Here is a 22,215-nt window from a genome sequence, read left to right on the forward strand (position 1 = left end):
TGGCCTCCCTGGTTCCTGCCAGGCCTTTTCAATAACTTGTTCTGTCTTTCTCAGTACATCTATTTATTTGTCCCAATGGGGCTCCTTCCTTGACTAATGTAGAGACCAAAGAACTCCAGAAGATTATTCTAATTATGAAAATCAAATTCAGAAAAATGGAGAATAAGGAGGACTAGCTTATTTGCCTCTTCTAATGACTAAAGATTCCTTTAGGGTTTAGCTGCAAACAGACCCTCTCCCCATCTTGATTGCTGAGTCCATCATGCCCATAGCTTGGACCCTACAGACTGGATACCCCTGAAGTCCTGACTATGATGTGGATCCCAAGTGGTTCCTGCCCTGGGCAATAGGAAAGATGAGTCTGTAAACATTGCGAATCACTGCCTCCTCTGATATGGAGCTGTTCATTGACCTTTCCCCTTGCTGAATGTCCAGGGTTTTTGGTCCTATGACCCTTATGTGGCTCTATTACAGAGGCCTGTGCTTCCTTCTTTCTAAACCAAATGGTGTATGAGTTCCCAGCTTCTGTGGAAAGGGTCTCAGTTTCTCTACCAGAGAGGATCAGCAGAAACTAAATAGGGGTTTCACTCCCTCCATTTCTGCTTTTTCCTTGTGAAATGTTCCCAGCTTCTCACACAGTTGTGGAGTCTTATAGCGTGTGGGCACCAATTGGCAGACATTCAGCTGCTGGAATGGCTGGTGAGGTCAGTAGAACTAAAGTCAAGCCACACTGAAGGCTGTGGTTTGGCCTGTCTGGTTTCCCTTCCTCTGAAAAATTTTGAAGGATGTATTTAAAAAATGATGGAGTGAAGGTCTCTGCTCTACCTCCCCATCGAGGTCTTTTTATCATGTGCTGAGAGAGGCTACTTTCCCTCTTCCCTGCTCCTCCTCTGTGGGTGACTGTGTGCATAGCCGAGTCCCTATCTCAGAATCCCTCTTCATCAGGTTGTGGGTGACTCTACTCACTGTCAGCCTCTACCTTCAAAGTCACCACCAACTGATGGAAAATGAAGAATTTTTTTTACGGTTCCTGTTCTATGACTCTCTTTTTACTATCATGGCCTGAGAGTTGGGGGTTAGTTGTGTTGGGGTGGCGTCCAAGGATTCAGAGACTATAGAGAGTAAATACCATTTGGTTTAATATGGTAATATTTATGTATAGTATTCTGTCCAAACAAAGTGTCAGGCCCCATGGGGAAACTGTGAGGTGACTACAACATGGTTCCTGTCCTAAAGGAGCTTAGCATCAAGGGGGAGAAACCCCAGACCCACATCCAGATCCAAAGCAAGACCCTTTCTAATAAGGACTTACAGTTGGTGGGCACTGCAGTTGTAAAACTTGAACTCGGTGCTGACAAATATCTTCCCTGTCTCCTTGGACCTCAGCTGTAGCTCCAGCCCAAACCAGTCTGGAAAAACAAACAAAAAAGGACGGGGTTGGGTAACAACGTGGGGACCCAGTGGACAGCCACAAAAATAAAATGTAAGCCATGAAGCCACCACAGGGCTCTCTTAGGATGCAGATACTAGGTGGAACCTGCCTGAATCATCTCTTCTCCTCCCAAGGGACTCTCTTTGGGTAAATACCAGCCCACCCCCCAGACCCAGACTTCCTTTGCCTGCAGGGAGGAAGAAGCAGAATTCCATGGAGCCCCTTACGTTGGTCAGCCATGCTCCATTACTGAAAGGATTTCAGAAATATTAGGTCTGAGCCCCCAGTTCTGTGGAGAGATCCACTAAAAAAACTACTGAGGGAAGCCACTCCATTCCTGGGAAGGACGGGCTATCTGGAAAGATGCTGTGTTCTGTGTAGCCTTAACTGAAAGCAGAGCAAGGGTTTTCCTTCCTGAAATTCACTTTGGGGCATGACAGTTTGCTTTCAAACTTAAACAAGTTGTCTAAGCCAATATTAGTATCTGGTATAAGAAGACTGTGTGCCTGGTTCTTGTGACCCCAGCTTCCTCAGTATAGAGAAGCCCCTCATTTGTGGCTCTCATGGCAGATACTTCTTACCTTGATCCAGCGGGATGACAGGGACATCCTTGGGCCCAGGTGAGATGCAGATGACCTGGCTCCCTGACACCTGCCCCTCCACCTCCGTCAGGTTCCCAAAGGCACAAGCGATACCCGCAGATAGATCAGGAGCATCACTCACTACCAGGCTGAGCTGTGGGAGGAGCAAAGAGATGATGCCAAAGACAGACCTCAGGAGACCTGGGCTCCAGGCCCAGCCCTGCTATGACCCACTTTGCTCACTGATCTCCCCTGACCTCATCTATAAAAGAAGGATGTTGGTCTAGGTGGTCTTCCAGCTTTGAACACTGAAGTTACAGTCCTTAATTATTCAATGTGTGCAGGGTCAATGGTTTTTATTAATAATATTATTAATTAATTTTTCCATCTTCTCTAGCATCAGAAAGCCCTACGGGTGGGGGTGCTAGAGGGAAAGGTACCAAAATCCATCTAAGCCTCTGTTCATTTTGACATGAAAACTAATTGCAAGGCACCACGCAAACTTGAAAGCAAGTCATGAACCAAGCCCTTCACAAACAAGGCCTTAGCGATGCATGGCTCATGGGAGTAAATATCACCAACCTGGAGGTTTACCAGGAGCTCACTAGGTTGGCGGAAGATAGCTAGCTCCTCACCCTGGCTGTCATTCATTAAGAGGCTGCTTCTAAAGGTTGCGGGTTCCCTAGAGTTTCTGCTTCTCTGTTCCATGTGGGCTCTCTGTTCTCTAGCAGCTCCCTTGGAATGGACCAGTAGGTTCATAACGAGCTCAGGGGATCAGAGAAGTGGCCACCAACTGCTTGACATCTGCTATTACCTATGGGTTCCAATCATCTAGGCCAGTGGTTTTCAGCTTTTATGAATTTGAAGATCCTCCTTTTAATAGTGAAAATTATCACAGACTCTCTGAGGAATCTGCTGATGAGAAAATATTCAATGGCAAAATGCTGCTCTAAATCCATTGCACTTTTAAATGAGTTTGTACTCAAATTACCACAATACAGCATCTAAGTGGTATCTGAGTAGGTAAGAAAGGTGACTGGCTTCTTTTGCCCATGAGGTGTGCCCACAGGGTTCATGGTGATGACATCTCGGTGGCCTCCAAGTTGAGGACCATGATGGCGTAGGTAGGTTTCCCTTTGTTTTATTTTTTTAATTGTTAGTAAGGACAGGGTCTCACTATGTTCTCCAGGCTGGTCTTGAGCTCCTGGGCTCAAGGAACCCTCCCACCTCAGCCTCCCAAAGCGCTAGGATTATAGGTGTGAGCCACTGCACCCAGCCTGTAGGTTTCCCTCTGTCTTCCTATCAACACCCAGTGCTGTTTATTTGCAGTGGGTTTCTCAGTCTCAGTGGGCCTCACCTAGCCTTTCCATACATTTGTCTGCTGCTGAATCTCTGCCCCAGTTTCGTTTCCATGGGGCCAAGAGACTTAGGTACAAACTCCCCTGTTTGTTTCCTCAGCTCCCTTGGAGCCAAAAGCTCCTGGTGGGGATGAATGAACTGAAATCTTGGAAGGTTCATTAACTAATTAACATTTGTGAATGCTCATAAAACCTTCAGAATGAAATAATAATGCAGGGCCTGAGGACATCAAATATTTTGGGTTGTACCTTGACAGATAGTTAAGGGCTATTTTATTCTCTTTAATATTCTCTTTAAGCATACACTGACTTCGAATTGAGGCAGTCACTTTCTTGCTCTTATTCTTTCCTCTCTCTTTCTGTCTCTCTCTCTCTCTCTCTCTCTCACACACACACACACACAACTTGCAGATTTCTTTAAGAGTGCAGCAAGTGGAGAATTGTAAATACAGCAGATACTAAAGAATGCGTTATTTGGTATTGGATTGCATTATGTTGCAGACGGTTGTTACTAAATGCAAAATCTAGATTTACCAAATAGATCAATGGGTAATGAATTTGCAGGGAAACTGGAGAATGATTATGTCCTTTACAATAGGCATTGCCATACATTTGCTATAAACATAAAGTCTCCTTACTGGATTTAAAGTCTGATCAATTTACAGATACTTGTGCAAGCGTGAATGGAGCACACCCACACAGGTGCATGCACTGTGCTCCCTCTCCCCATGCCCCTGGATGAGTTACTTACCAACCGACTGTGCTCAGATACTGAGATGCTGCTGGGATGCACTGCGAGGCTCACACACTGGCTGATGCTGGCAGCAAATCGATTGGGTTCCCAGGCCTGTTGGCATTTGTCCCTGCGGGAGCACCTGCCATAAACACAGATTCACAAGAGGTCAGGCCTCTGGGACCCATCTGTTTGGCTCCATTGTCCCCTGGGCAGGATGGGGGTTTGCTGCCCTGAGGCCTGTGTCCTATCTTCTCAAGAAGACTTTTACTGTAGTCCAGAGGGCTTTGGTGACTCCCAGACAGTCTCTGTTGCAGTTAAGGACAGACCGAGAGGGAAGAGGATTAATCCCCAACATAAGAGATGCAGTTTTGACGTAAACAATTGTTAACGGTGGAGGGTGTTCAGGTTCTTGACATCTTGAACAAAGAATTGGACGAAACACACAAACAAAGCAAGGAAGGAATGAAGGGATTTATTGAAAATGAAAGTCCACTCCACGATGTGGGAGTGGGCCTGAGCATAGGGGCTCAAAGGCCCTGTTACCGAGTTTTGGGGAGTTTAAATACCCTCTACTTGGAGTATGTCTTATGTAAATGAAAAGGATGAAGGAAAGTTACAAAGTCATTTACAGCCAGTGTACGTCTATGGAGAGGATATTTTGCGTCAGAGCTGAAGTGTGAATCAGCCTTACGTTCCCTGCCTCCAGACCTTGTTTTCCTGCCTCAGAATGATTTTTTTTTTTTTGAGACAGAGTCTTGCTCTGTTGCCCAGGTTGGAGTGCAGTGGCAGGATCTCAGCTAACTGCAACCTCCGCCTCCCAGGTTCAGGCAATTCTCCAGCCTCAGTGTCCCTAGTACTTGGAATTACAGGCGCACGCCACCATGCCCAGCTAATTTTTGTATTTTTAGTAGAGACAGGGTTTCACCATCTTGGCCAGGATGATCTCGAACTCCTGACCGCGTGATTCACCCTCCTCGGCCTCCCAAAGTGCTGAGATTACAGGTGTGAGCCACTGCAGCCGGCCCTAGAATGACTCTTTACAGCACTGTGGGATGCTGAGACCAAAGAGTGAGGGCAGCCTGCAGGACCTGAAAAGCAGTGCAGCCATGGAAAAGCAAATGAACTTTGGGGCCAAAGAGCCCAGGTTCCAACCCCAGACCTGTTACCTACTAGCTGTGACCCCTTGGACAAGCTACTTAATCTCTCTCTGCCTCAGTTTCCTCAACTGTAAAAAAAATAAGGATTGGCCAGGCACTGTGGCTCACATGTGTAATCCCAGCACTTTGGGAGGTTAAAGTGAGGAGGATTGCTTGAGCCTATGAGTTCAAGACCAGCCTGGGCAACATAGTGGAACCTCATTCTAAAAAAAAAAAAAAAAATTAGCTGGGTGTGGTGGCACAGGCCTGTAGTCTCAGCTACTCAAGAGGCTGAGATGGGAAGGTTGCTTGAGCACAGGAGGTTGAGGCTGTAGTGAGCTGTGATTACACCACTGCACTCTCACCTGGGTGACACAGTGAGACCTTATCTCAAATAAAAAAAAAAGGATGAGGATGATGACAATACCTATTTCACAGGGTTGGTGTAAGCAGTTAGTGCTTAGAAAATGGCCTGGCACATAGTAGGTGCCATGACAGTGTTAGCCCTTATATTATTAATATTAATGATGCTGATAATGATTCATATTCTCATTCTCCTCCAGAGAAATTTTTAAGAAAATAGGAGAGGGTCTTGGCAGTGTGGGACAGTCTGCAGATGATCTTGTGGGTGGATTAATGGCTATTTGAAGGCAGTGGCCATGTTTTATTCATTGGGATATTCTACCTGTCACATGGTATATTTTAAATAAATATTTGTGTCACGAAATAATGCCTTGAGACAGAGAGACAGACAAGGCACTGCAGCCAGGGCTGCCTGTGAGAAAACTTGTTTGGCTGTTTCTCCCAACATCTTCATCTCGGGCTCTAGGCTCCCCCTGCCCACAGTGGCAGGTGGGCAGGTGACACCAGCACTCGGGAGCTTCAGGTTGCTGCCTGCCTTGCCACATGGAAACCCGCTCCATGGCTGGTGCCAGTGTATCCAAATCAAATAGCCATAGGGACACTAGCGATTCCACAATCAAGCAGTGATTCGCACCCTAACTCCCCCCAAACTCCTCCCCTCTTCCTTTTCAGGCACATAATGGATCTAAATATGAATGCTGTCAAAGAAAAGAATTATTGAGGTTTAAGTGAATCCTTAAGATAGCTCTAAAGTGAGCTCTTGACTGGAGCCTTTATCTCATTGACTCACTGAAATGGCTCTTTTTTATCATACTATTTATGGCAACAGCCCTAACAGAGATAAATAGCCTTGGAGACAATAACACACTTGCAAGAGCAAGGCATACAGAAGAGACAGGAAGGCTTCAAATCCCCCCACCCCCTCAGAGGCTCCTCAGCCCTCGGCCTCCGTTAAAGAGGCCTCCGTGGGGACCCAGGAGCTGCAGCTTCCCCCATCTCCTCATGCCCGATACCAGGCTGCTGCTCGCAGGCGGGAGAGCGCTGCAGGAGGGTCTGGTGGAGAAGAGAATGACCAGATGCAAAGAAACCTCTGGGTATAAACAGCAAAAATCTTGTTCTCCATGAGCTCTTGGGGCAGAGTAGCCGAGAGACGAGTGCCCTGGTAGGTAGTGAGGACTCTCTGAAGAGTTAAGGAGTTGAGGGAACAGAGGAAACCTGGGACTATCCTGATGTGGCTCATTCCAGCAGTCACAGCTGACCTGCACCACGAGGAAGACGGGGTGGTTTGTGGCACTGGGGAGGCCCAGGCATTGTTGATAGATCTATAGGCACTTGTTCAAGTCGGGGAAAGCAGACGTCCTTGCTGTTGAATAAATGATAATCCCCGATCTATCATTTTGGTGTGTTCGACATGGGAGAAGTGCCACAGGCACTGAAGCTGGGAGGACAGAGTGGGGGAGGCATGGGGAGTAGGAGGTACCACCAGACATGACCACTGCAGAGCTAGAGGGCAGGCCGCCCAGGGCCCTTCGCACAGAGCTGGCAGAAGGCTGTCAGGTTCTTTGGAGAAAGAAATTCTTTCGAGGAAAGACCCTGCCTGCTGGTTGGTGGGTCAGCCTCACTGCAGGGAACCAAAATTTACCTGCTTTTGCCATTCCTGGGGCACAACATGAGCATCTACCACTTGTCCGACCTAAATGGAGGCACACCATCCAGGTCTGCTAAGAGCATTTCTGCAAAACTTTGTGAGGAATCTCTTACCTCCTAATCCCAAGCAGGGAACCCAGTATTCATGGGCTCAAATCCAGTCCAGATTTTGCATCTGTGAGGCGCCAGCCTCCCTCCCTCCCTCCAGAGCCCTCCCAACACCTGCTGCAGAGGCTGGAAGCCAAGAGCTATTGTGCAGGACCCTGAACTCTGGCCCTCTGCCTCCGCCTCCACCCCAAACCCAGCTCATTTCATGGAGATGCTTTGCTGGCTGGCACAGAGCCCTGGAGTTTCCAACTCCATTGGGCAACAGAATTCCTAGCCAGCTCCTGTCTTTCGGGGTTTTCACCCTTTCTCTTCCCCTGGGGCTCTTCAAATTAGAAAGTTTAAGTGTGATTTAGCATTTATATTCAGTTCGTATTCAATGGCAGATGATGAAGCCAGTTGAAGTGAGATGCAAACTTCTTGTAATCATGAAATAACGAGGCCAGAAGGGTCCTCCCAAGGGTACAGGGTCCATGATAATTATTCTGATTTGTGTAGCCTCTTCTGGGCTTCCTTATTACCAAAGCATTTATTACTTCATTTAGTCTTCACAATTCACCTGTGAAACAGGCATTTTTCCTAAACAGCAATGGAGAAACAGAGGCCTGGAGTTGTCAGAGGACCCATCCAGGGTCACACAGCAGCTAGCTGGAGTCTAAGCTTCCCAATGCCAGTGCATCACCATCTGCACACTCTTGGCACAGAGGGGCACCTATTTCAGGCTACACTGTGGAGGTTTTGGGGAAACCTAAAGACTACAGTTTCCCTTGTGAGTTCTTTCAAAGACACAAGGATATAAGCAGCTCGCTTCGGAGCAGCTGAAGGGCTGAATTTGGAAGTAAAATGAAAGAAGAGAGGCAAAGGCTCTGCACTTAGAAAGAAGGCCCACCCATGGCCTCTTTGCCTCTTCCCATTCTCAACACTGAAGCCACGATTAGAATCACTGCTCTGAAGAGGACAATTCCTCTCTCTGCAAAATGCTGTCATTATCCCATCATTCCAGGAAAGCCCAGGTCTTCTGCATGCCAAACCCTTTTCCAGGATACCCCAAACTTACATGTTGTGCAGGGCACACCAGCCACAGTGAGGGTCCCCAGAGCTCAGGCACTCCCCACAAGTTGTATACTGCTCACATGACTCCACGGGGACCCTGGTGACCTGGCAGAGAGAGGAAAGAGGGCACGGTGAGGTTAGGCTGTGACGACTAGCAGGTGTGTGTCACAGAGTCCTGCGTCTATTCACACTTGCACTGTCAACTCCCCTAAAGAGGTAACACTGGGCAGCAGGCCATGGCCTCAATGTCCCCAATCTCTTTACCTGCATAAGGCAGGTGGTCTAAGCTGAAAGTATCTCTGAGTTGCAGGCCTAAGACTTCTTGTCTTCGCTAGAGGTAGCAGCAAAGGCTCCATCTATTTCTGCCTGACACTAGCATCCTCCCGAGAGCTGGGCAAGCCAGCAGCAAGTACTCAAAATGGTTAACTCTGTTGAAAGGCTATTGAGTGGCACAAACTCATCTCTGAAGAGCTTTCAGCTGGGCTTGGGCTGAGACATCCTGCCTACACAGAAAACATTCAAAAAGGGAAAGGAGAAACTTTTCCCATCAAATAATATTCATAGTATGGCATAGACTCTTTACAGCCAACCAAATATACCACCTGGATCCAATTATCCCATTCTCTGATGTCTGCATTCAGTTTCTCTAGTAAATCTCCTATCCTTTGAAAAGTCTGGCTAAATGGGAACATCCACAGAAAAGAGCTGCCTGATTCTGTCTTGCCTGGAAAGTGGGAATTTGCAGATCAAGATCCTACCCCCGCGGAGAGTACAGCCCGTGTACACTCCTCCTGGTCTTCTGCTGGGGCCCTGCAGGGACTTGAGCTGGGCCTGTCTGGATATTACTCACCCCCACCTGCACAGCAGGGGTGACAAGAAAGACCAGGCAAGGGGGGTCAGAGGACTGAAGTGTTCCAGTTGATACGTCCTAGGTATCTGTTGCTGGCTGGGGCAGGAGGCTGCTGGGCTGCAAAAGCATTTGCTGGGCTGGGAATGGGTTCTTATTTGTTAGGGCATAGAGGTCCCCCACCTACCAGATGTGTAAAAAGTAAAAACATAACCTGTGGTCCAGCAGCACAGTGTTCTGCCTCTGGCAGGGAGACAAAGGATATGATGGAGACAACTTCACGCCATCCTCCTGAGAGGTTCAGGACGGATCCTAACACTATTCACTCAGCAAATGTTTATCAGATGTCAACGCTGTGGAGCTCTGGTGCTAAGCAATAGGGAAACGATAGCGAACAGCACACAGATTCTGCCCTCCCAGAACCCTACAGTCCAGTGGGAGTTGTTAATTACAAACCTAGACTTGCTCTACATTGTGCTGAGTTTTTGTTGTGTGGGATTGCTGTGAGTGCTGAAGGTTTGGGGAACTTAGAGAAGAGGTGACCAGTGGGGTAGGGGTGCCTTGAAGGGTAAGGGTGGCGGGGTCAGATGCAGAGACCTGGAAAGACATGCCAAGCTGAAGGATTGTGATGAGCAAAAGCAATCACGGACAAGTTCAGTATAAACTTAAGTGTAGGATGTAGAGTGGGTGGGAGGGGAGAGAGATGAGCCTGCCTTTCCTCTCTTGGGTGTCCCCACCCATCCTTCCTACATCATCACGCTTAACATTCCATACTACGAGGCTTTTCTGTAAGTCAGTGACATGATCAGCTTTAAATATCTCTAACCTCCCTTTAATAATAAAAACATGAAATGCAGGGAGATGAGTATAAAATCTTGCACTTCAGCTTTAAAAAAACCTGGTACTCTAAGTGTAAGATGGAGGATAGCTGATTTGAAATAGTTCAAGTGTAATAGACCTGAGGGTTTGAGTTGACTCAAAGTCAACTCAACTATCTGATATGACCTGACAGGGTGATGTGATAATGAAAGAAGCTAATTTGACCATGGGCTGCATAAATACACACACAGCATCAGGGTCGAGAGAAGCCACCCCATACTGGGGAGTACGGAGTTCAGGTCTCCACAATCTGCCCTAGGAGGGGCTCAACCAGAGATCCTTCCCTGAGGGTGACCAGGATGGGGTGGGACAGAGAAGTGGTGTCTGAGGTAGAGCAGATGAACCTGGGATGTTTATTTAGTCCATTGAAGAGTCTCAAGGTAGTCATGTAGGCTGTTTTCCAGTGTTCGAAGGGGAGCAGTATGGCTGCAGTAGGACTCATGGGTGAAAAGCTCAGAAAAGCTCAACATCATGCAACCGCCTGGCTTTCCAAAGGAACGCCTGTCACAGGGATGCATAAGCAGTCAACATGACATTCATCCCAAAGGCTGGAAGAAAGGATTTCTGCCCTCAGAGGAAGGCTACATTAGTCCCTGCGAATTCTGACATTCCAGCTTTCTATTTCCCACAGTTTCCCTAACTCCTCCTTGAGACTGTTGATGATTTTTGTCCTGTACAATCTTACAGTTAAAAGATAACATGCAGCTACCACCACCACCAATTGATTTCACACCGCCTTAAAGAACAACCCTTGAACCCTGCCTCATGGCCCACAATGCCTACAAGAAACACCTTTCAGACAGGTATCTGCAGGAGACCTTCTAATGTGCCTCTCCTGAGCCTGGTGACTATCAGCCCTCTGGGATATCAGAGACCCAGGGTGCCTGGGAGGCTTCCGCTGGCCCCCTCCAAACCACTCTCTGAGGTCTGAGAGAGGCGGTCCAGTGCCTAGCGTCCTTTTCTTGGGTTTTGGGCTCCTTGTGAGTGATGTCTGCATCTGGCTGCAAATTAAAACAACTGTCTGCATTGCATTCGGCCCGTCTGTCAAAACACAGCCCAGCCCTCAGCAGCTGGGAAAAGGGGCCCTGAATGGGAGCAGTGTCTCTAGCAACAAAGCCCACTTTCACGCCAAGTGCCACGGAGATAGTGAAACTCTGTTCTTCTCCAAACATGAAACCAATAGCACAACTATTTTTCCTGTTTCCTGGGCCCTCCTGGTGATTTTTTTTTTTTTTTTTTTTAATGCACTGAGTTGAAGAGCAAAGTGAAACAGGAAACTTAGTTGGCGGGGGTGGGGGGTTGGTCTAAAACTTGAATTACTCTCTCCTCTAAGATGTAATAGCCACACACAAACCAGAGGAAAGAAATGTCACAGTGACCGGGAGGAGACCTTCAAAGTCAGATGTTCCCAGGAGCCTTCTCTGTCTCTTATATTCATGTGCTTCTATATTCATTTGTCAGCCAATATTCATTGATCATGTCCTCTATCCAGGCCAGTGCTAGGCACTTCAGAATAAAAACAACAACAGCATTAAAACGCAACTAGCACCTTCAAGTTGCAAACAGGCAAGCAATAAAAAGAAGAAAGCGATACATGTTCTAAGAGAAGTATTCAAAGAGGGCTGAGGGAATTCAGAGCAAGGAGAAAACACTGCCGGCATCTGTGCTGCCCAATACAATAGCCACTAGCTTCATGTGGCTACTGAGTTTGAAATGTAGCTAGGACAAATTAAGATGTGCTGTAAGTCTACAATACACACTGGATTTGGAAGATTTACTGAGGAAAAGAAAGAAGGGAAAAAATTACATCAATAATTTTTTACTGACGTGTTAGATATTTTGCCTATCTTGAGTTAAATGTCTTAATAATTTCACCTGTTCTTCTTCCTTTTTGAAATGTGGCTGCTAGAAAAGTTAACATTACACATGTAGTTCATGCCTGTGGTTAGAACTTTATTTCTATCTGACAGTGCTGCCCTAAATGGAGTATACACAGTTTGTGTCTGGGCCTTAAAAAGTGAAGAATATTTAGTCAGATGAAGAGCATTCCAGGTGGAAAGAACCAAATAAGCAGACATTGGAAAGCACCTTCAGACACCTTTGGTGAGGGCAAGGGAGGGATGGTTCAGGTCTGGATATGTGGGTCTGGGTGACCATGGGAAGAACTGCAAAGAACACAGAGCTGGAATATGTAATGCCTCCGAGCCTTCTAGCCTTGGCCAAAACAATGTCCTCCATGAGGCAGGCCTGGGGCTCTCAAGGAGCAATGGCCCTTAGTGTATGGTTCTCAAACCAGCACCATTGGTGTCACCTATGACATTACTGAACATGAAAATCCAGGGTCCACTAAATCAGAAACACTGGGGAAGGGGCCCAGGAAATGGGTCTTAACAACTCTCCAGCCAATTCTTACGCAGGTCAACCACTGATATACATGACTCCAGCTCCCCGAGTGGGTCTTTTTACATGTTAGGTCCTGGGGCCAGGAAGAAACAGAATATCACTCTTCCTTGGGGCTATGGGAGGAATTAGAGGGATTTTAGGGGCGTAGGGGAAGGCAACAGTACTCTGGGGACTACTTTATGCCCAGTGAGAAATTGGTTCTAATCATTCTGCGACTATGAAGTCCATAAAGGACCAAGTTCAAACCTCTGCAGTCAGGAGCCACTTCACTGTGCACCCCAATGGCGTCCGGCACTTGCTCTAGGGCTGGGTGGGGTGGGGAGGGAGATGTCTTCAGAAGCTCAAGAAAGAAAGGGAGCTTTCTCCTGGAGAGTGTCCACCATGTCGAGCGTCCTCTGTCGGGGCTGACTCAGAGTTTAATGGGACACTCTATGACACTTTAATTAGCATTTGTTTATTATTATTGCATTTTAATTATGCCTGAGGCTCCCTGACCCCCTCCACTCTGAGTGCTGGGATCTGGGGGTGGCTGGGCTGGGGGATGAGTGTGATGATATAATTATACAATGGGAGGGTGCCCTTCTCCTGTCCCCCTGTGGCCTTCTCCCTGGGACCCGTTGTACTGCTTCAAACCGGATTCCACCCTCATGCTGGACATTCTTTTCTGCCTGATCTTATGGCTTGTAATTATGCCTTTGATGAATATAACTGTTCTATTAAGTCATTTACTTAAGAAATACTCTTAATTAAAGGTGACTCACACTGTGTTCTTGGCTCTCCTGGTCCCGGGGCCCCGCGTCTCTGGTGCCTGCCTTGGCCTGATTCAGCGGGGCTGAAGATACATGTGGGAAGGACTTGGCAGGGGGTGCAGAGTGTGGGGCAGTTTTCTTTCCCCGACCAACTTTCTTAATTCAGCACACGAGTAGCCCACAGAGTGTCAGGCCTAGTACAGCCAGACACATTATCAGATAATTAGAGGCAGTGGGGACAAGACACTGAGAGAAGCCACTGGACCCAGGCTTTTTCCTGAAGGCCTCGAAAAGCATGGCAGACGTGTAGTGTTTGGACCATCCAAGGTAAGGCCAGGAAGGCCTCAGAGGCCCTGAGAGTGAGTCATCCTGGACAGAGCCCCTGGGCAGTTACTCCCATCAGGAGCAAGACGACACATCACCCTTTCCACAGAGGAGTTTCCCAATGGTAGGCATAAGAACAAGCGCCCTTTGCCAAGTGAGCTCGGGAACAGAGAATCAACACTGCACCTCTGCCACCCTCTATGGACACGTGGAAGGACCCACACGGTTCTGAGCACTTACATGGCTCTTATGGAGAAACACCTGAGGTGAAAGCAAAAAACCTCATATGATTCTGACAGTGGATCATGCCAGAGGCCCATTTAGTCCTTAAACATCTACTGAGCACTTACATTGTGCTCAACCCTCTGTTAGGCATCAGGGCTACATTCTCTCCCCTCTTGGAGACCATGGTTCAGTTGAGAACAAAACCAAGGAAACAGATAATCTCAATATGGTGGGACAGATGCCACAATAGAAGTAGAACCAGGACCGTCATGGCTCAGAGGACAGAGAGTGGCAGCTCGCCTCAGGGGGCTCGGCAAGAGCACTCAGTGTTCAAGCGACCTGCAGGATTCCTTTGCAATAATGCAAGAGAGACACAGAGGGATGAAAGGAACAAGGGAAAATTGTTCCCCAGGCTGGTGGGCCCCTCCGAGATTGAGAATTTAATCCCCTTCTTCCCTGGAATCTGCTTTCGCCCCTGCCAGATGGTACACCTGTCCTCACACGTGTCCCCTGCTCCTGACACAAGGGAAGAAACAGAGGCCTTCTCAGTGGCTGGGAGCCAGGTGGCAGGGGTGGGAGGTGGCACAGATGCCCAAATGGAGCACCAGTTGGTCTCATCAACAGCCTCCTGGTCCCCAGGGCTCAGGGCAGAGCACACAGCAGCTGAAGCTGATGGAGCTGGCTCCCTGGGCCTCTCTCCTTTCCTTTGTACCTCCTCTTGGTGGTCCCTCCCTGCAGGCCCACCCCTTCACCCCTTCAGGTTTGTAGGGTCTCAGAGCCACTTTCGTCTCTTTTCCCCAATCCAAACCTGTTTTCAAGAAAAGATCTGACACTTATTTACACACATAGCTGATGGTGGATTGAAGAGAGACCCTCGCTGGGGCTGCTGTATGGGCAGAGGTCAATAACGCAGTCGCAGCAATCCTGGCAGAGGGTTTTGGCATTTTTGAAATGCTTTCACACACATTATCTCATTTGCTCTGCGCAACTCCCCAGAGAGGAAGAGAGGACAGGTATTTTTATGTGTTATGATTTCCACTGGATCCACCGGGTAATTAAGGCCCCCGAAGGGCACTTAAGTCCTCACTTGCAGTGAGTGCCAAAGTGGCCAAGTGGAGGAGAACCCTCCACGGCCCACGATGGGACCGACCGTTTGCTCTTCTCAGATATACTGCAAGGGCTCTTTCTGAGGGATGAGGAGGGAGAAGGTGGCCCAGGAGTCCACTGTGAGATCCGAGGCAAGAGCAGAGCGGGGATCAGGAGGCTTGAAGGAACCTGAGGGCAGGTGAGGCTTCTGCTTCTCTTCACCCCACAGCTCCTAGTACCCAGCAGCTGTTAACTGATGGAATAAATGGGTGGGTGGAGTTTTTCTTCTTCACAGGCTTGCACCAAATCTTGTAAGCCCTTCTGTAAATGGGTGCAATTAACATGGAGATGTTGATTTTCTGTGGGTTTTCTGCCTGGCAGCCTAGCGTGCTATTCTTCCCTTGACACTCATTCAGAGTCCTCACAGGGAGAGAAATGTGGGCCAATGTTTGGGGAGGTCTAACCCTGCCCCTGACCCTGACCTGATTCTCTCAGGCATAGAGGCCAAGGTAGACCCTCTGGGGAAAATCCAGGCCCCCTCCCTCCTGACATGCCTCTTCCTCCATCCCCTTTGGCTCAGCAAGTCTCCAGTGAAAAATTCCCACACCTCTTTCTATCCTTCAGCAGGAAACAGCTGATGTCTACTGGATGCCTGAAGCAACACCTTAATCTCAATCTCCCCTGCTAGAAGCAGGTGAGCGGGGCAGCAAGGAAATCATGTCCTTTTGGATCTGCTGCCTAAGGTTCTGGGGGAAGTGATGGGCACTGAGGTCTCCTGACAGCTGGCAGGCTCCTGGCTGGCCCCACCTTGCCCTGAGCTGGGCAGTGGACCGAGCTTGTTGAATGGATTGAAGCAGCAGGAACAATAATAACAACAGCTGCATGTATCCAGTATTTACTGCATGCCAGGCATGTCACACAGATTACCTCATTTAATCCTTACACCAACCTTTCCAGGGAGGTATTCTTAGGCCCATTTTACCTATCAGAAAACTGAGTCTCAAGTAACGCACGTAAGGTCATATACTTTGTAGGGTAACATAAACAAAATTGGAGTCTAAACTTGTCTAATTCCCACACCGATGCAGCGGGGTCCAGACAGACAGAGGCAAAGACTATAGAGGGAAGGCCCATTCTCCTGGAGCTGCCCCGAAAGCAGCCACTGGGGCCATCCTTCTTCCTAGAAAGAACATCTTTCTGCTTCCTAGGCAAGCTGCTGGACGCTGCAATTATGTTCACCCGCCTGACCGCTGCAAGTCTCTTAGCTCATTTTACTCCCCTCTGTTTTCTAACAATGATTCAGCTGGGTGAATCAGGAGCCAGACAGCAAGAGAGGTGACACCAGAAGGCGAAGAGGGACATAGATCGGGGAGGGTGAAAGATTCCCTACTGGATTTTTTTTTTAAGTGAAAAAGTCTTGTTCTGTCACCCAGGCGGGAGTACAGTGGTGCAATCACAGTTCACTGCAGTTTCTACCTCCCCGGCTCAACGGATTCTCTTGCCTCAGCCCTCCTGAGTAGCTGGGACTACAGGTGTGTGCCACCATACGTGCCTAATTAATTTTTTTTTTTTTTTTTGGAGAGACAGAGTCTCCCTGTGTTTCCCAGGCTAATCACAAACTCCTGGGCTCAAGGGCTCTCCTGCCTCTTCCTCTTAAAATGTTGGAATTACAGGCGTGAGTCATTACACCCGGCTGGACTTCTTTTTTTAAGCCTACTAGGACCAGAACAATAAGGGAAGAGGCTGTGAGCAGGCTCCACATTTTCCATCTGAGGCTCCTACAGAATGTCACCGAGCCCTCTGTTAGCACAGCTTGGGTAGTGGCCACAGGAGAGTTTTCTGTCCCGGTCTTGCCAGTGATCAGCTGTGTGGCCATGAGCACTCCGGTTATGCTTCAAGCCCTCATTTCCTTATTTTGAAATAAAGACAATACCTGTCCCACCATTCTCTGGGGCTCATCAGGAAGCAGAACACCTCCGAGCCCACACTTTCAGTTCGGTTTTTCCTATGAATCAGCTTCACAGTAATTAATGTGAAGAACTCATTATTGTTTGTTCTCAGTGTTAGATCCATTTCTTTAAAAATCAATAGTCATGCATCCAGATCCCCTTAAATTCTTATAAAGTAAATACCAACCTTGCCTCCTGCCTGTCCTCTGGGCTGTGAAAGTCACATGATCAACATCATTAAGAAAAATGAGGCACAAGAACCCCAGAAAATCAGCTGGAGTTTCCGGAGACTGTGATTGCAACTAAAGCAACACACAACCTTCTGACCAGAAGCTGACCCCGGGGCTGTCTCCTAAGAACTCCTGACTATCTGGAGACCTGAGGGCAGAGTGCAGTTCAAAGAGAAAATCTATTTTTAATGACTTGGGGGAGAAGAGTAGAGTGGTTGAGTAATTCGGAGTAATTAAACCTATCTATCACTCAGAGAGAGGAGTCCAAAGTTGGTTGAACTTTTCAATGACATTTTTTTTTTCTCCTCATTCATAAAAACTCAGTAGAGGTCCTGCAGGAGTCAAAGGGGAGAGAACAATATGAAAAGAAACTTCTGGCCCCATACAGTGGAATTAAACCCTTGGATGAGTGCTGGGGCAGTGACTGTTCCTGAAACCTGTTTTCAGGTAGAGGCCATGTTTTGTACTGGTTTTGCACTTTGAAAGGGACAGCCCTCAGTTTCAAATCCAGCTTCTATGCTTATCAGCCGCATGACACTAAGTAAGATGTTGGACTTCCTTGAGCTTTAGTTTCCTTCTCTGTAAAATGGTGACAACATTGATATCAATTTCACAAGGTTGTTCTGAGGCTTACATGATGTCTGTACATACAGACTTGCACACAGCTGGTGCTCAATAGTGGTAGTTACCATGCTTAGTCTCTAGATGCAGACCCCACTGAAGGTGGCAGTGTTTGCATGGAAAAGCTGCAGAGGGCCCTGGCTTTGTGCTTCTATGATGGGTGACCTTACACAAGCCACCAAGCCTCTTTGAGCTGAGACTGCTTATCTATGACATGGGGAGAATTATGTCTGCCCTTTGCATGAAGAGCCATCCAGCCCCTGGAACTGCTGTCTTTATTAAATAATCTCAATGTTGGAAGTGTGCTGAAACTCAGGATCCTTGGCTGAAAGAAGTCAAATTAAGCTTAGCTTGCTAAGGATAAAGGTAAAACTTGGGCAAGGTAAAACTATAAAGAAGGTAGAAAATCTTATCGACAAGGCAGATATTCTAAACACCACACCATATTTTATCAGAGAAGACTCCGTGCCAGAAATACTAGGGAGGTAGAAGTAGAACACTTTCTAGGAAGTTCTGGCTTTTGGAAGGACCTACAAAAAAACAGAGATGCTGATACTATGTTGTCTCCATGACAACAGTGGACTTATTCAGTTAGAAAAAGCAGCTGGGATAGGAAATGGGGGATGAGGAGGATTTGGGAACTGGGGCCTAAGAAATAACTAAAACAGACCTCTCATCTGGGGACCAGATGCCCGGGATTAGCCAGGTCCTACAAAGCTCCTTATAGGGCCCACATTGACTGCCCTACCCCAGGAGGGGGAAAGGTGATGATGGCATGGGGTGGGGTGACAAGGCAGGGATGCCCCTTACCCATTCATTCCTACTCATTCATTCCACAATGGTTGTTTGCCCAGACATTGTTCCAGTGAGGCCCCTGGACACACAGAGCCCAAGTCTAGCCTTACCACAGAGCTTGACTTCATCCAAGAACCGGGCATCTGCCTAACAGGCCCCCACCTCAGGGCTTTGCCCATTTGATTTCTACTTCCCCTGCCTTCCAGTCTCTAAGAGAGCATGAAAGAAGGGGTTTGGAACTCCAGTTAATCCCAAATGCTCTCTCTCTCTCTCTCTTTTTTTTTTTTTTTTTTTTTTTTTTTTGAGACGCGGTTTTGCTCTTTTGCCCAGTCTGGAGTGCAGTGGTATGATCTTGGCTCACTGCAGCCTCAGGCTCCCAGGTTCATGCAGTCCTCCCACCTCAGCCTCCTGAGTAGCTGAGACTAGAGGCATGTCATGTGCCACCACGCCTGGCTAATTGTTTAAATTTTTCATAGAGATGGGGTCTTGCCATGTGGCTCAGGCTGGTCTTGAACCCCTGGGCTCAAGCGATCTGCTCACCAGAGCCTCTCAAAGTGTTGGAATTACAGGTATGAGCCACTGTGCCCAGCCCCAAATGCATTTTAAAATCTAAAGTACCTATGGCCTTTTTAAGCATAGAAGGTGAGGTTTGGAGTGGAAATCATCAGGGGAAGGAGCCCAAGAAGCTGGTCAGACAGCTGGGGTAAGAGCATCTTTGCTGTTGTTGAATAGAAGGTCGAAGCCACCTTTAGAGTTGTCTGAGATGAGGATTCAGAATTTATGTTTGGGAGAATCCTTTTATAATAGGGAAAGTGGGGCCTTTAGGACATCACTGCTCCTGAAAGAGACCATAAAAATTAGCTCCCTTTGGCAAAGTCCCTGGCACTGCCTCCCAACAGAGCTCCAGTTTTTGCCTCTTGGTCCCCAGCAACACTTCCTGCTCTGCTGTTGGCATTTGTGGTTATTGATAATACATGTGGGTTCTTAGGGACTCCTTATTTTCTAATCTTCCATCCTTGACACTTCCCTTAGAATCTGTTTCCCCAGTTATGAAGGAACCCCACGTTGATGTTCCCAGGTCATCTTTACATAGGGAGGACAGTGTCATCAAATGGTATGACATAGAACCAGATTTGGCGAAGCCTGACTGCTCAAGGCCTTCTTCACTGCACCAGGTCAACAGCTGTGTACACAAGGAAGCAGGGAGCTAGCTCAGCATTATCCATAGGCGCTGGAACTGAGACCAGCCTCTACCTCTCTGCCTGAACTGTTGTATGACTCTGAGTAGGTAAGAAGCCACTGGAACCTCATGCTGTAAAACAGAATTTTGGTTTTCAGCAAACCTCATTCATGGAATGAGAATGAGAATGAGAAGACCATGGAATGCATCTTCTCCACTGTCTCTCAGCTTTCCTTTCTAACCATCCGAAACTTGGGCATCTTGTCCTCCCTGACACATCAGACCCCGTAATAGTATTCTCTCTGACTTTTCTTGGTATGCTGAGTGACTGGTTCCCTTGGGTAGAACTATAGAGAATTGTCTTGTCCATCACAGCTTCCTAGGATGCAGTGAGTGAGTAGATGAGTGTGTGTGTATGTGTGTGAAAGAGAGACAGAGTGAGAGAGGGAAGGAGGGATAGAGGGATGGGGAGGGAGATGGAGGATAAGAATATGTGTTAAATCTCTGCCTAAGTCTCCTATACTTACATTGGAACATTTTAATTTCCGTTCTGTATAGAGCTCATTTATTCTTTCCTGCCATTCATGCATTCAACCCTGGCAAGGTGGTGATATGAGAGGCAGGAAAGCTCCTAGGCTTTGCTGGATTCCATGCCTCTGTGTCGCTCTGGGAAGCTTTATAGCCTGGTCAATTGGACCAAGACCATTCCATGGAGGCAGCAATGGCCACATGGCCTCAGTGCTTTGTACCCAGGGGTTAGTCAGTGTGGGTTGATTGGCATGGTCTTGTGAATTTGCATTCTGGTATATTTGATTTATCTCCAAGTAGACCTGAATGTGGTTGAAATACATCTGGCACATATACTTTGTGCATTTGCTTGTTTATTCATTCATTTGCTTGTTTATTCATTCATTTACTCAATCATTAGTCTATCCACTATGAGTTCATCCATCCATCCATCCATCCATCCACCGGACTAGCTATATATATAAGTTATATAAAACTTGTCTGCAGCTAAAGAAGAAACTGAGGCACAGATAGTCTCAGTGAAGTTGTTTAAAGTCATGTGTTCAGTAAGTTGTACAGCTGGGACTCACACTCAGGCAGGCTGGCTACAGAGCCCATGTTCTCTACTTTGACACTATACTGCCTCCGAGACATGAAGGATGGCATGGGTTAGAAAATGCTGAGTCCTGTGCCTTGCTGATAGCTGATACTTATTATTAATAAATATGTATTAAACACCTAAAATATAGTCTGTGTAGACATTAAGTTCACAGAATGAACAGATATGACCTTGATCCCAAAGTACTCATAGTGTTGTCAGGAAGACAGACAAACCTCCCAAACTATAATGAAATATTGGCAATATGATTGAGACATGGTAAAAGCTATTGGAGCAAAAGGGAAGTACAAATCAGGGAAGGCTTTCAAGAGCAGTGTTTTGTACTGATAATTTCAGCTAAAGAAACACAACAATGAAAATAAAATCCAGAAACAACAAGAAAACTCTGCCTATCTCATGAAGTTTATAGCCCAAACACCTCAGTGTGACATTTCAGCCTTCTAAATTCTGCTCCTCACCCAGGCTGATGTTTCCACTCCAAACCCCTTTGGTCAATGTCAACTGCCAGCCTGGCCTTCCCTCATGCTTTGTGCAGTCCTGCCTCCATGCCTCTGCTCATACATTCCCACTAATCCAAATGTGCTCCCTTCTCCTGCTCATGTGCAAACCCCTGGGCCCTCCCTCCTCCCGGAAGCCCTCCTTGATCAACCTTTGTTACTTCTCTCTCTGAACTGAGAATCTGACTACCTGCCCAATTGGCATGACTCTAATGCACTTTTTATACTCTTCTTAGGTAGGTATCTTTTTAGATTACTTATAGGGCTCTGCTTTTTATTTCTTCTTATGAGATATCTCTGTATGCTTCCACTTCAGTTTCTTGTGCAAAATAGGTCTATAAATACCTGCTGAGAAGCTAATTATACTTGCCCAATGATCCAGGTTTTATTTTAAGCTCCTTAATCAAATGCACTATGCTAAGGTTCTCTAGGTGTGGTTGAGGCCCCCTGGTATTCTTCGAGGATCCATTAGGTGACTTGAGGGCTTTTAAAATTTTTTAATAGTCAATGTTTATAACACAGCAGAGGCTTTTGGTGTCATGGAAAGGACATAGCTATTAAGGTCAGAAGAACATGGCTCAGCCTCACCACATACTCAACTGTACCAGGCAAGTCCCTTAACCTCTCTGGGCCTCAGTTTTCACATTTGTTAAATATTACTGGATGTTAAAATTAAGGCATCCATGAAGACACCATGATATAATAATGCTGTGTTCTGAGGTAAAGTGGGAGACTGCCACACAATTTTTCAGAGTAGATTCTCAAGATCCAAGTTCATGATTCTTCCGCCTCTGACCCTGGGTCCCCGACCCAGATGAATGCAGCAAAATGGATGAAAGGGGCCAGGCACAGTGGCTCATGCCTGTAATCTCAGAACTTTGGGAGGCTGAGCT

The 22,215-nt window shown here is 47.2% G+C and overlaps 1 protein-coding gene across 1 annotated transcript in view; it reads right to left on the bottom strand.

Annotated features, from left to right (window-relative positions):
- Window positions 1–22,215, bottom strand: part of LOC105484884 (plexin A2) — a 217,468-nt gene that overhangs the window by 68,208 nt on the left and 127,045 nt on the right. Inside the window, exons 5-8 of the mRNA XM_011746981.3 lie at window positions 8,416–8,516; window positions 4,123–4,246; window positions 2,014–2,167; window positions 1,313–1,409 (exon numbers count right to left, since the gene is read on the bottom strand). Of these exons, the coding sequence (XP_011745283.2) occupies window positions 1,313–1,409; window positions 2,014–2,167; window positions 4,123–4,246; window positions 8,416–8,516 (476 nt within the window). The remainder of the gene's footprint in view (window positions 1–1,312; window positions 1,410–2,013; window positions 2,168–4,122; window positions 4,247–8,415; window positions 8,517–22,215) is intronic.

Source organism: Macaca nemestrina, chromosome 1 (genome assembly GCF_043159975.1).
Source record: "Macaca nemestrina isolate mMacNem1 chromosome 1, mMacNem.hap1, whole genome shotgun sequence".
Taxonomy (NCBI): domain Eukaryota; kingdom Metazoa; phylum Chordata; class Mammalia; order Primates; family Cercopithecidae; genus Macaca; species Macaca nemestrina.